The sequence below is a fragment of the Lepidochelys olivacea genome (assembly GCF_965140295.1).
Source record: "Lepidochelys olivacea isolate rLepOli2 genome assembly, chromosome: 2".
In the NCBI taxonomy this organism is placed as follows: domain Eukaryota; kingdom Metazoa; phylum Chordata; order Testudines; family Cheloniidae; genus Lepidochelys; species Lepidochelys olivacea.
The window spans coordinates 160,752,284-160,767,523 of NC_140412.1; the positions used below are offsets into that span (position 1 = coordinate 160,752,284).

General features: G+C 41.4%; 1 protein-coding gene across 1 annotated transcript in view; it reads left to right on the forward strand.

Moving 5' to 3' along the window:
* MOCOS (molybdenum cofactor sulfurase) overlaps positions 1-15,240 on the forward strand; it is a 421,823-nt gene that overhangs the window by 348,779 nt on the left and 57,804 nt on the right. Inside the window, exons 7-8 of the mRNA XM_084620329.1 lie at positions 6,148-6,264; positions 8,840-9,271. Of these exons, the coding sequence (XP_084476455.1) occupies positions 6,148-6,264; positions 8,840-9,271 (549 nt within the window). The remainder of the gene's footprint in view (positions 1-6,147; positions 6,265-8,839; positions 9,272-15,240) is intronic.

The window sequence follows — 15,240 nt, forward strand, 5'->3', positions numbered from 1 at the left end:
TCACCTATCCCTGTTAAAGCACAAAGGCCCCAGCCTTGCAAGGCAATGAGCGTCCTCTGCTCTCATTAAATTCAAGAGGGATATGAGGGTGCTCACTCCCATCCAGGAAATGCCTGGCATCCTGGCACGTTCAGGCTCATAGTAAACTGCTTCAGAAATGGGACTGAATACTAAGGGTTAGCTGATACAAAGGACTCCAGGTCTTCGTAGTGTCTTAATTACCATGTACATTCGGTATAGAATCAATAAAAATGCTGTAAGGTCTATTAGATAGCATTTAAATTGTAAAAAATCAAGTTTATAAAAGACAAAGTCACCCTAGTTCTAAATATCAGACCCAGGAAAGCACCAAAACTGATGATATGATTACCTAAATCTGTGTACCTGCCATTAGCACTTTTTCACGCTTCCATGCCCTTATTGATGAACATATCCCTGGCTCCTAAATGGCAACCTGTGTTGTTACATGCTGAGCTGCAAACACTCTGCTGCACTTTGCAACCCATAGGTCTATACTTCTTATTGCTCCTTATGGCAGTTTTCAAAATGTGTATTATTGAAGACTTTTTTCATCGAAACAGACTCTAACAGATGGTTTATATTCTGTTTGTTTTGCTGTATGCTAACACCACAGAAAGAGATGAAATTAACTCCTTAAGTAACATATTTCCAGGGTGAAGCTGAGCAACAGGATCTAACAGCATATGTCCAAGTGAAAATTAAGTATTTGTCCAAAGAACGTAGGTCGAGTCCTGCAATCTTTAGAGAGACAGGGTAGGTGCGGTAATATTATTTTTACCAACTGTCTAATCGCACAAACACCCTTGCCCGCCCTCTACCCTGCCCCTCCCTGGGGCCCCGCCCCTTCTCCGAGGGTCCACCCCCACTCACTCCATCCACCCTCCCTCCATCACTCACCCTCCCCCACCCTCACTCACTTTCACCAGGCTGGGGCAGGGGATTGGGGTACAGGAGGAAGTGTGGGCTCTGGGCTTGGGGGTGGGGCCCAGGGGTTCAGAGTGTGGTGGGGGCTCCAGGCTGAGCCTAGGGCAGAGGGTTCAGGGTGTGGACTCTGCAAGGCAGTTTGGGTGTGAGAGATGGCTCAGGGCTGGGGCTGGGGGTTGGGATGCAGGAGGGGGTGAGGGGTGTGGGCTCTGGGAGGGAGTTTGGGTGTAGGAGGGAGCTCAGGGCTGGGGCAGAGGGTTGGGGTGCAGGGGGGATGAGGGGTGTAGGCTCTGGCCAGGCGGCGCTTACCTCGGGTGGCTCCTGGGAAACGGCCAGCATGTGCAGCTCCTAGGCTCAGAGGCAACCAGGCAGCTCTGCATGCTGCCTCTGCCCACAGGCACTGCCCCCACAGACCCCATTGGCTGTAGTTCCCAGCCAATGGGAACTACGGAGTCAGTTCTCGGGTGGGGGCAGCACATGGAGACCCTGTGGCTACCCCTGTGCCTAGAAGCCAGACATGTAGGTTGCTTCCAGGAGCTGCATGGAGCCACGGCAGTTAGGGAGCTTGCCTTAGCCCCACTGCACTGCCAGTTTTTAGCAGCCTAAAATCTCCTAGATCAGCTTCAGTAGCCTGTGGGAGATTGAGCCTGATTCTGGGAGACTCCCGGGCAATCCAGGAGAGTTGGCAACTCTAGGTAATATCTTTTATTGGACCAACTTCTGTTGGTGAGAGACACAAGCTTTCAAGTTTACGCAGAGCTCTTCTTCAGTTCTATGTAATCTCAAAAGCTTGTCTCTCCCACCAACAGAAGTTGATCCAGTAAAAGATATTACCTCCCACACCTGGTCTCTAATATCCCGGGACTGACACTGCTACAGTAGCATTGCATCCTGCAATCTTTACTCATTCAAGAGGTCCAATTGATGGCAATGGGGAGCACTTCATATTAGTAAGTGTTACTTGCAGGATTCCCATGTGAGTTTATGCTTTGCATAGATTGGTAATGAAGCTCTCTAGAGTTCATACAAAAGGTTATGCTTAACTGGTCTTTCTCTTATTCAAATAATTCTCTTCCTTTAATTTGGTCTCTTTTTTTCTCTGCCAATAATCCTTGCACTGGTCTAATCTAAAAATGAACATAAACCGATCATATAAAAGTGTTATTTGAGAACGGTTTTGTCTTACGTTGCAGTGTTTTTCTCTGGAATTCTGACACTTGCTTATATGGAACAAAAGTCCAGGTTTTGCATTAATGAATAATGATGATTTATCTGACAAGAACAAAACAAAAGGAGAAGAAGAAAGAGAGAATCTATTTGCAAAACATTTCCTGAAGTCAGGGCATGGCAACTCCGTCTTTAAACATCCTGTAATTTTAAAAGCAAGGCTGTTCAAAGAAAGTGAAAGGGGTTATTATTTGAGAAAGATTATAAATTTTGGATTAAGGCTTTTAATATAGTGAACAAACCAAACTAAATGCTGAACAACTTCAGCAGTGAAATAACTGTCATGATTTTTGCCCTGCTTGTCATCATTAACTGAATGATAGTTCCACCCACAAGTCACTAGAACCATGACAAACTCTGTAATGTCAGGATGACAACTTTTCTCATCCAAATGAGAAAATAACGCAAAAAAATGTCACGGTTCCCAGATAGACGCCTTCTGACAAAACAAAGTTAAATGACACCACAACAGTTTTTCTCAGCAGATGCCTTTTACTGTAACTTTGATTCTTAGAAACATGCTTGTAATACTGCACGGATACACTAACCATAAATAGAGACCTTGGGTCTGATTCTCCATTGCACTTGCTAATCAGGATCTGTGTCGTGCTTTTGATTGTGTTTACATTAGAGAACTGAACCATTCATAATTGAAGCAAGAGGACAGAACCAGTTGAAGCATGAACATGCTGATTTACTTTCTGCAATGCTGCAGTTTCGGCCTGTGCCATAATATTGTTTTTCTAATGTGTTTCAATTGCAATGGTCTCTGGTAACTTACTGCACAAAAGCAGTGGGTTCTGGAAAACTTCAAAAGAACCCTAATGCACAGTCAGGAAGCAGTGGGAGGACCACCTCACTGTTTTCATTGTGACCTGTTTTAGTGCCGTCTACACTGGCACTGAGGACCTGACCCTGCAAGTACTCACACTGATGGGAATAACTTCATTCCTGTGAGGAGTCCCATTGAAGGCAATAGGAATACAGACATGAGTACATTTAAGCACATGCACAAGAGTTTGCAGGATTGGGAGCTAAGACCATGAGCCTGCAATGAGCTCCTTGAGAACAGATCCCTGCACCTCGGTGTGCAGGGATTCACCCATTCAGAGCTCATTGGGAAGTTTGCAACCATGATTGCAACTCTCCATCCTTTTTTAAGTAAAAATATAATGCTTTTAATGAGTGCTTCTATCAAGGACACATGCTTAACCAGGACAGACAAGAGGATACAGCACCTGCAGTCTTTTCCAATTACTAAGAGTACAGTAAATTGAAGGATATATATTTTATTTCTAATAATGCAGCTCCTCTGGTAATTAATGAGATAATATACGTAGGTATAATTATTCAAGTTACATCATGATAGCTCTCAGAGGCCTCAATCAGGACTGGGGTCCCATTGCTGTACCAACATAAGGATAGACATGATTAGTACACTGCATAACAATATCCTGGCTGTGTACATACATCACTTACATCACTTTTGCCTGCATTTTCTTTGACTCTTTTCTATCTATGATATTTTTGGTGTTTTAGGGCCTGGATAACAGGATCCGCTAGCGCCCATGCGGAATCTCACTGAGGTCAACCTCTGCCATTTCTGGCGTTGATCTACAATCAGTGGGTCTTAGGTTCCTATGTTACTTAGGTGGTTTTGAAAAGTGTACTCCTTGTTTTAATGTTAGTGATACAGAGACACTCATACTTGTGTACGTTGGTCGAAATTGAAGAGTACACCCTGGATCAAATATGTCACCCCCAAATAATAAATATAAACAGAGACAAACTATTTTTGCCCTTGTAAATGCAACAAAGCATGTGAGTTCACCTTCTATGCACTGAAATTGAATGCACGGTTAGTTTCATGGTTATTCTTTGTGTCCTGGGTAATAAATTGTGATTTTGAGACCAGGACCATTAATTTAAAACAACTCTTAGTTATTTTAACAGACAATTTAAGGAGCCAGGTTTTTCACTGGTTTGAGTTTTGGGTAAATACAGCTGTGCCAAGTGGGTGTAGAACCATTCCCAGTTGTCGCTTGATTGTGTTTTACACTCGCTGCACACTCACTTTACACATGTGTCTTCCATTTATATTTCCATTTGTTTCCCAAGCATTCTTGTGTAAAACCCCTTGTACCCACACATAAAAGTGCTCCAGATGCTTTGTGTGCACCAAATACTGTTAGGATTGCTTTCATCAGGTCTAAAGATTGACACAGACTAAATAATTCCTGCACTGGGTTGAAATGTAGGGCTTGATCCTGCAAGGTGCTAAGCAAAGGAATATTGGAGACAATGGAGGTTGAGATTGCTCAGCAACTCACACAATCAAGCTCCATAAGAACTTACTTTTATTGTGTATGAAATGGGTAAACTGAAGAGAGGTTGAGTTACATGGCCAAGATCATGCAGGCAGGAATGTGCAAAGTCAGGAATAAAACTTAAGCCAGTCCCTTAATTTATCTGCTCCATACATACTTCCTCTATTACAGAGCCCATATAAATAAGGCTATTATACTACATTGCACTGCACATGGGAGGTGTGATTGCAGCAAGTAAAGACTTTCATATAAGGCAGTGAAGCCACAGTAGCACACGCGGCAGTGTTGAGCTAACCCATCTGCCCAGGACCCTGGGTCCCATACTCCAGCAATAATCGCATATACCATATTATCCTTACAGCCCTTGTTATCTCTTGTTAAAATCCATTTACTTGGAGAGTTTGCGGAGCCATAATGTTTCTCAAACGGTCTTTCTTCTTTATGCTTTCCTAGGAGTCCTGGGAGTCCCTAAAAGTATATCCCTCCTCTCCTGCCACAGATCTCTTCATTCTGTGAGATTCTTTCTGTTGTACAGACAGACATGATCTCCCATCTCCCCTGCACACTCACATGTTCATTCTCTCTCTCTCTCTCTCTCTCTCATATTCACATAATTTATTCATCCCAATGATTCATCCATTAATTATTGTATTTGTGTCCATTAATTATTCAGGTTTTTTTTTCTTTAACTGGCAGTTTTAGAGATATTCAGAGATGTAAAAGCATAACATCAGGGTCAGCATAGTTGGTGAACAAAGTGTTCATGTGTGGAACATTCAAAGAGGTCTCTCTCTTCCTATCCTTCCAGACTAGTGTCTTCCCTGTCACATGCTATTGCTTACTTATGGCCTCATCCATCAAGCCTGCAGAAATCTCAAGTGTGCAGAAATCTCACTGGTTTCAATAATTTCCTGCACTGACAGTATCCCTTATACTATGGAGTATGTAGCTTTGCAAAGGAAAGATGTTGTCGTTGTTATTATTTGGATTGTGGCAGTACATAGAAATCCCAGGCATGGACCAGGTTGTGCTAGATCAGGGGTTCTCAAACTGGGGGTCACAAGTTGGCATAGGACTGACAGCCTGAGCCCCTCTTAAATTAAATTTAAATTAAATCCCCCCTTTTAATTTATAACGGGGGAGGGGGTCACACTCAGAGACTTGCTGTGTGAAAGGAGTTGCCCTTTCAAAACAAAAAGTTAGAGAATCACTGGGCTAGATACTGCAGATTTAACTGAAGAGCAGCTCCCAACCCCCCACCTCCAAGCAAAGCAGTTGCTGCTTTATTTCCATTCAGATGCAGAATGTTACAGTGTAAAGCACTGACCCTGGAAGCACTTACACATGTACTTAACTTTAAGCATGTGATTAGCCTAGCTGATTTCAATGGGCTTCTCCATGTGTTGTTTAAAATTAAGCATTTGCAGGATTATGGCTTATTTGTCTGTATTTCTTCCGTCTTTGTTTTAATAATAAAGCTGAAAAATACCTGTTTTCCTCATAGTGTATGTGAAAATATAACAGCTCCAACAACCAAACTGTTAATAATTTAGCGAAATAACTTACTTCAAGCAGCCTTTATTTAAACTGAGTATATTTAATATTATCTCTTTCATTCTTTTGTTATTTGTGCTGCTGAATCTGTAAGGTGGACAAGATTGCCAGTCTCTACAACATACATATTCGTACAGGATGTTTCTGTAACACTGGCGCCTGCCAGCAGCATTTGAGGCTCAGCAATGAGGATGTCAAAAGGAACCTTCAGGTCAGGATCAAATCCTGTTGAGGCCAAGTAAAATCACTTGAATGATTGAATAATGAGAGGGTTGGAGGGAAGAATAAAAACTGAGTATTGTTAAACGTGGGTTTAAAGCATGTATATACCTCATGTATCACGGGGCATGGGTTTTAGATTTGGGAGGGAGACAATTTATATAATGGTGACAGGTTTGTATTGTTCTCCATTAGACTTCAGTTTAACACACTACTACTGAAGGTACCTTCATTTAATAGCACCTGTTTCATTCAAGCTGGTTGAAAATTTTTTGACTGTCAAAAAATGTGGTTTAGTTGAAATCAAAATGTTTCATGGGATTTTGATTTTGATGGGGAAAAAGTCAAAACTTTTGAAAATGTTTCATTCTAATGGTTTCATTTTGATCCATTTCATTTTGACTTTAATATTTTATTAAACATTAAACTATTAACTGTACTATTATATACAATATATACCATGTACTGTTAAAGTTGAAAATAAATTAATCCAAATGACACTATCAGAACAAAATGTTTCAGTGCTATTGAAACAAAAGCCTTCTGAATTTTTGTTTCACCGGAATGAATTTTCGACCTTTTTTTTCTGATTCAGAATGGAAAAAAATGAAATCTCAGAATTTTCCACACAATGGAAATTCTAGTTCCTGACCAGTTCTCGTGATCATCTTGTGTTTATTATATTATTATTAAAGTGTCTTAGTTGTGCTTCTCAATTTTCAAGAAATAAAGACTGAGGGTATGTCTACACTGCCCACGTTACAGTGCGGCTGCACTGTGACATGGGCAGTGTAGACTCCCCTTATCACTGGGGGAGAGCTCTTCCAGCAATAAAAAACAAAAAACACCCCGAATGAATGGTGGTCTATACTGGTGCTTTTCAGCACTAAATTTTTTGTCGCTAAGGAGGGTGTTTTTTCACACCCCTGAACAACTAATCTTTTAGCACTGAAAGTGGCAGTGTAAACACAGCCTTAGGCCAAGTCTACACTATTGACCTATATCAGTATAACTGTTGCTTCGGGGTGTGAAAAATCCACATCCCTGAGTGGTATAGTTTTACCAACCTAATCCCCTGTGTAGACAGCATTGTGTCGCCAGGAGAGCATCTCCTGTCAACATATCTATCGCATTTCAGGGAGGTGGATTAACTAAACCGCTGGGAGAAGCTCTTAATTTAGGAGCGGTTTAATTTAAGCCCTACAGTGGTGCAGCATTTTAAGTGTACACCTGCCCTTAGTCTTTCCCCATTGGATGCATAGTCTAAAAGAGACCAAAATTAGATGGGGAAAAACAATAAGAAAGTACTCTAACATTGAGAGACCAATGACAGTTTAAAAAGACATGTGCATATGACATGTCTACAGAGATTAGAGATACGTTAGATAGGGAGCAACTTAAACTTTAAGTTGCCAAAGTATGAACAAACTTCAACTTGCTAGCTGCACTCTTGTGAGCTATTTTCTGCTGATTGTCATTCAAAAGATTTGGGTAAGTATGCAGCATATGTTACAAAAAACCATGAGGGACTTCACAGTTGTAAACATGTCATCGTTTGATATTACAATGAATTAGCAGGGAACAAGCCCAAAAGCTTATTAAAGACATTTTTCAAAAGATAAAAAACTTATGACAGTATTGATATGGTAGCTTCTTCGTAATTACATTCAGACATCTAGATACAAGCTGCAAATACATAGATGCTGCAATTAGATGTAGGGCCCTATGTAAATCATGATTTCATGGCAGGCATGGAAATAGTGAAAGTGCCACCAAAGCTCCTGTTATGTGATATGGGGACACAATTTAAAGATCTTTCAAAGGTGTTCTACCATTAAACTTCATGAAAACTGGTCATCTAATATTGTTAGTATTTTATAGATTGCCATATATACTACATGTGAAACATTTTTGGAAGAAATAATAAATCTAAGCAAAAGGCAAGATTCAGACTTCAGTCACACCAATGTAAATCCACGGTAACTTCGTCCATTTAAATTGTGGTTCTCTAGATTTGTAACTGAAGGTTGTAATGTGACCCAAATGAACTATTTTCCCCCATAGGCGTTCACATTATTTAATTTTGACTGAACATTAAACAATAAATCAGTGGGATTAAACCAGATTGTTCAAACTAAAAGGTCTCACCATCTTGTTCTTTCTCACACACCTCTGGAGTCTTCTACTGTGTTTTGCATGTTGCTCATATGATGTTAAATACAGCCCAGCAATTTCATAGCAATGCTGATGTCTGAGCTCTGGAAAAACATGGTAAGGGTTGGTCATGCTTGTGTTTGTCTACAAACAAGGTTCTTACCTATATGGTATTTGGGGACATATAAGTACCTTATTAGTTAGATGAACGGATAGATATTATGTGTAGCAAATGAGACAGATGAAAAGATTTTCTCCATTTTCCCAATCTATTCATGTATTCATTAGGCTGTTTTTGGAACGGATTTTCTGTTTGAAGTTAGCAAAATGAAGTATAAAGTTGTAAAACAAGAAGGGAAAAAATGAAAAGTTTGTTCTAATAGCTCATTGCTTTTCCTTTTATTTCAATCTAGGCTGGCCATGTCTGTGGAGATGACATAGATATAATTGATGGACGTCCCACTGGGTCCATGAGAATATCATTTGGCTATATGTCTACTTTTGAAGATGCACAAACCTTTCTAAAGTTCATCATAGCAACCAGGCTATCTGAATCAGAATTCAAGTTTCCCTCCCAAACCACCACAAGAGAGACTATTACACAGTCAGTCAAATCTCCAATACAGAATGACCATTCTGCCAACAACAATGCAAAGAAATTCTCTCTGAAAACTATTGTCTCAGACATGGGACACTGGAATAATTCATCTACAGCATTGAAAACACCTGAGACTAGCAGGGCTGTTGTTTCTGAGAGTGCTATACCAGTATACAGAAGTGGGAGCAAGCCAATCACTGTCACCAACGTTTACCTCTACCCAATCAAATCTTGTTCTGCATTTGAGGTACAGTAACTCGTCAATTAATGTCCTCCCACTTAACGTTGTTTCAAAGTTACGTCGCTGCTCAATTATGCTCATTTGAAGTTGTGCAATGCTCCCTAATAACGTCGTTTGGGTGCTTGCTCTATACACTGCATGTAAGATTTTGTGGAAGAGCAGCCACTTTACAAGGGAGCATTGCACAAGTTCCTCTTCTCCGCCTCCTCCCCCTCCCTCGCAGTGCTTCCCCCACCACCAAACAGCTGTTTGGCAGCGCTTAGGACTTTCTGGGGGTGGGGAAGGAGCGGGGATGCGGCGTGCTCCAGAGAGGAGGTGGAGTGGGGGTGGGAAGAGGTGGGCCTGGAGTGGAGCATGGATGGGAAGAGGTGGGCCTAGAGCATCCCCCCAGCAAAGTCGGCGCCTGTTCTTCTCTGGGTAAGCTGCCACTGCTGCTGCGAAGGTGCTTCTTAGCGTCCTTGCCTGCAGTAGGCTGTGCCTATGTGGGGTAAGCCAGGAGCACTTCCCAACCACAGTACAGTACAGTATATAATGCCTTTTGTCTGCCCCAGAAAATTTCCTTGGAACATAACCCCCTGCATTTACATCAAATCTTATGAGAAAATTGGATTAGTTTAACATCGTTTCACTTAAAGTTGCATTTTTCAGGAACATAACTACAACGTTAAGTGAGGAGTTACTGTATATATTTTAAATGAATTTTAGAGATTCGTTTGAGCCATCCCCCATTTTTTCCCCCATAGCTTCTCAGGAATATTCTGTGTTAAGTATAAGGCAATAGCAGGTGAGTATTAATCTTATTTCAAGAAGCAGTGCTCACTTTCTCAAAATTATACTGTAAATTTCCTGAACACTTGGATATTTAGTTTTTGAGGGAAATTCAATTAGACTGAAGTCATGGAATGCAAATTTATTAAATTTTCCTAACTTCCCCCCTCCAGAAAATTGTCATGTAATATGTATCCAAATGAATAGTTTGGATTCCGAAAAACTTGAATAAATTGTAGTCAAGTAATTAGTATGCTTATATTAAATGACACGTGATGGACTGCAAGCATTGATGGGTGTGCAGCAATTGAGAAATAACTTGATTAACATGTTATAATTGAGAAGAGGCTAATTTACATTACAAAGAAATGTTATCATTAAAAATGCATTTGCAACAGAAATATGACATTTAAGTGTTGCAGCCCTATTTGAAAGTTCACTCTTTGAAGATTTTAATTGCTTTTTTGCCAAGTTAATAATATGGTCACCTTAGCTGCGACTTTTTTTTTTTTTTAAATAATGCATGATGAAATAGGTGTATGCGCTGCACATTGACCTAGAATCTGACTTTGCTTCGCACTGTGCTGTGGAGCAATTTAATGAATGTCAATAATGGTATAACTTTCCTTATGGAAACTTACCAGTGCGGGTCACTATCTCACATCTGAGTGAAAATTGGGGTCAAGCTTGGTGACAAATCACCTGTGTTTAAAATATAGCCTCTCAAATGATACGATAATCATATTTTTAAAATATGAGGGAGTTTAAAACAAAATATAATGAAGTATGACCATGGAAGTCAATTTTTATATAAACATATAAAATGTCTTGGTTTTGTGTATGATGAACACTGCCATTAATTCAGAGGCACAGCCTTGGAAAATACAAAAACAAACTTTAATTACCTGTCTACAAAAGCCAAGTACACCCTGCATTTTATAAAAGAATGTTTTAACCTTAATTCAACTGCTGCAGTTTTTTGAATTGTATTATAAAAGCTCACTCCTGCCAAAATGTTTTACTGCTGCCTAGACGTCCATACACCAGGCAGGCATGCGTAGGGTTAAACTGTGGCTTTAAGCCGTAGGCTGCTGTCAGGAGAGTTGTGCCACACAATAAGTCTCTGCTAGAGGATTTGGATGCTGTGTATCCAGGCACAGACAGGATGTATCTTGGAGTGAAAGGGTGCATTATGCATTTTTCCCACACAAGCAGGGCCAGATATCTTCCCTCCAAGCCCACTTTGGGGACGCTAGCATCACAGCGGTGCTAAACTCACTCAAACCTTGCACTCCCCTGAAGAACCGCTATGTGATTGTGCCTGGCTCAGGCCTCCAGGGTTCTTTGCACTCTCACGATACCCGGCCTTCCCCATGGACCCCTGTGGTGCAGCACCTACTGTATATGCTTATAGACTAAACATATCTAAGTTAGCTGAGAAATTGCAGGTAGATTATGAAATTTTGTTAGCCTTGCCATAGAATCATAGGGTTAGAAGGGACCGCAAACCTCATCTAGTCTAACCCCCTGCCAAAATGCAGGATTTGTTGTGTCTAAACCATCCAAGACAGATGGCCATCCAGCCTCCCAGGTTTATAGTCAGCTTTTAATAGTACTAGAAATGTAATTTATAGTTGTTTAGTATTTGACACTTGCACTGAAGCGGTGGATAGAGGCTCAATCAGCATCAGGTTCAGTGTGCTAAGCACTGTACAAATACAAATAGACGCAGGCCTAGATCCTCTGAGGTATTTAGGCATCTGCCTCCCATTTAAATACGTTTGAGAATCTGAGCAATAAGGTGGATACACAATTACGTATATACATGCTTTATGTGCATTAGATATTGGAGTTTATATATATCTAAGTTTCAGCTATCCTCACCTGTTTCTCAAACTAGCCAGCATTAATTGGTCCATTTCTTATACATGTCAGAGCAGAGATGGGGTCTGAGGAGGGACTAGTAGAAAGAGAGTAAAATGGCTTTGCTGATCAGTTCAGGAAGGATGTTTTATGCATAAAGAACAGCATGGAAGCAGGCCTGGATGGGAGGGTCAAGAGTTGAGAAGACCCCAGATTATGGGTTCCAGCCATGTGGAGAATGGAGGTCATATCAAGAGTGACAGAGAACAGAGGAAAGTGTTTGGAAGCAAAGACTAAGAGTTTAGTGTTGGTTGTGTTAATTTTAAGTTGGTGATGAGACCGCCAGGAGGAGAAGTTAGAGAGGCAGGAAGAGATGTGGAATGGGAAGAAGCTAAGCAGGTCAGGAAGGGTTCTTTCCTTTCATTATTCTCATCATTCACACCTGTCTTCACAGAGTTCTTGCTTCAAAACTCTTAGAGACAGAACTAGACTTGTCACTCACCACTTGATGTGTAGGTCTGCCCTATGAAAAATCACTCAATCAAATTTTCTGCCTGCAAAAGCCGTAAAAATAGCAACCCCCAGCTCACCATTTGTAAAAAGCCATAAAGGCTTACTGTCCTCATTTTATTACCAGTCCAGCTGAGGGTAAAATCTAAAAGCTATTGTTTATTTTGACATGGTATTTTTCAAGTCAGATGAGCTTTCTTTGGTTATCAATATTTCATGGAAGTCACTTAAATCCATTCTAAATCCAGTTACTGCTTGGCCTCTTTTCAATGGCTAGGAGTAGGACTGCAAGATGGAGCAGATACCTCCACACCCCATCTCATTGCTAATTGCAGAGTGAGTCACTCTCCCTAAGACTGTAGGGATATGTCTACACTGCAATTAGACATCTGCGACTGTCCAGTGCCAGCTGACATGAGCTCACGAGGCTCAGGCTAAGGGGCTGTTTAACTGTGGTGTAGATGCTTGGGCTGGAGCCTGAGCACTGGTACCCTCCTGCCTCACAATGTCCCAGAGCCTGGGTTCCATCCAGCCTGAGCTCAGATCTCCACACCTCAATTTAACAGCCCTTTGGCCCAAGCCCCATGAACCCAAGTCTGCTGGCACAGGGTAGTTGTGCGTTCTTAATTACAGGGTAGTGTGACAAAGTTCCTCCTCTGCCTTGGTGGGTCCTGCGCTTATTGGCGGATTTTCTCACCTCAGAAGTTCATGGCAGCCCTCAGTTTGGCCACTTTCATGGCTCAAATCTGCTGTTCACTCAATTAGCCTCATCACTGGGCAGCATGGGGAAAGGAGGAAGAACAATCCCCGCAGTCTCTGCTGATCCACCTAGTGGATCGGGGAACAGGCCAGAGACCTTCCCCTCTGGTGGAACCCACAGTCCAGTTCAACTCCTCCGGTATCAGGTAGGGAGTTGGAGGGATGGGGGGAACCCAGGCCCGCCCTCTACTTCGGGTTCCAGCCCAGGGCCCTGTGGATTGCAGCTGTCTACAGTGGCTCCTGTAACTGCTGCATGACAGCTACAAGTCCCTGGGCTAATTCCCCATGGCCTCCTCCCAACACCTTCTTTATTCTCATCACAGGACCTCCCTCCTGTTGTCTAATAATGCTTGTACTTCTCAGTCTTCCAGTAGTACGCCTTCTCACTCTCAGCTTCTTGCGCCTCTTGCTCCCAGCTCCTTGCACACACCACAAACTGAAGTGAGGTTCTTTTTTTAAACCCAGGTGCCCTGATTAGCCTGCCTTAATTGAGTCTAGCAGCTTCTTGATTGGCTACAGGTGTTCTAATCAGCCTGTCTGCCTTAATTGTTTCCAGAAAGTTCCTGATTGTTCTGGAACCTTTCCTGTTACCTTACCAAGGGAAAAGGGACCTACTTAACCTGGGGCTAATATATCTGCCTTCTATCACTCTTCTGTAGCCATCTGGCCTGACCCTGTCACAGTAGACATACCCTAAGTGTCACTATTGTAACTTCAGCCTTCCTCATTTTGAAAGATGAAAGGCTCAGATGCTAGACACATTGGTGTTTGAAGTGAAACATTCTAGAACTACCTTCCCAAAAAGGAATGGAGAAGGAATGAAATTTTGAAAACTAAATATGGCCTTTCAGATTGTCACAGGAATTCGATCATTCTGCATCTCTGTCATTTGTCACAAAAAAAGTTAGCTTATACTGAAAATCACAGACTTTGCCAGTCTCCAGATATAGTGATCCTAGTAGTAGGGACTGTTTCAGTTAATGTTGCTGAACAATATCTGTTCTAATACCAGCCTTCACAAAGCTCATAACTTTCTGAAACGTTTGTCATTTTGATTGAAATTGTCTATGCTTAGTCACTGGTTACAAGGTTCTATTTCTTTAGAATTTCAGTTCCATTTCAATTTTTAAAAGTAAAATCCCTTTGGTCATTTTTATCGGGGGATAAAAAAGTTATCGGGGGATAAAAAAGTTTTTACCACTTACAATTTGGATTCTACTTTTTGATGGTGGTGGAACATCTCTAAACGGATTAAACTATTAGGGCTTTAAATTTTATACTGCAGTAAGTGCATTCTTGCCTTTTGCCTCCATACAGGAGATCAAGATCAGGTTTGTTACTTCAATGCAGGCTTGAATCCCATGCTTTTAAGATTGAAAACTTGGCATGGAGAGTATATAGGTCTGAATGCGAGAACATGTTCTGTTGCATTTCAGAAAGAAAGAAAGAAAGAAATGCCAGACTGTGCATGTGCAGAAGAAAGTTCTGTTAAACTGTTTGTGCTTTGGCAAAACTGCCATTGACACTGGGTGCAGGATTGGGTCATCAAAAGATAAAGTTGGTGAATATGTGTATTACTTGGCCTTTTTTCAATGACTAGGAGTAGAACTGCAAGATGCAGCAGGTACCTCCATACCCCATCTCATGACTAATTAAAAATCGCTGTTTGACCTCCTCTCTAGTGAAAAGTCTGTTAATATAACCCACTAACTCTAAAACTTCACTCCTCCTGTGTCTAGCTGCCCTAGCACATAAGGCACGGGATGCCAAGAGAAAATGAGACTGCAGGGGATGAAAATGAAGGTGGGGATCTGGAACTAACAGGGGGATAGTTAGTTTCTACTCCATATATCTTATAAAATGTGTTTGACAAGGAGAATTTGTTGACTGCCCAGTCCTGCTCCATGCATGTGTTACCAAATGCACAGAAAGCAGAGGACCCAGATGGAAGAGGACGTTTTATGGACTTTTGGGGAGGAAGCTCTATTTTCATGTCCTTTCAGTTTTTATTTCAGACAAGTGGGGGGGGCAATCAAACCAGAGATGAAGAAATTCTCACCCTCACCCACCTTCTT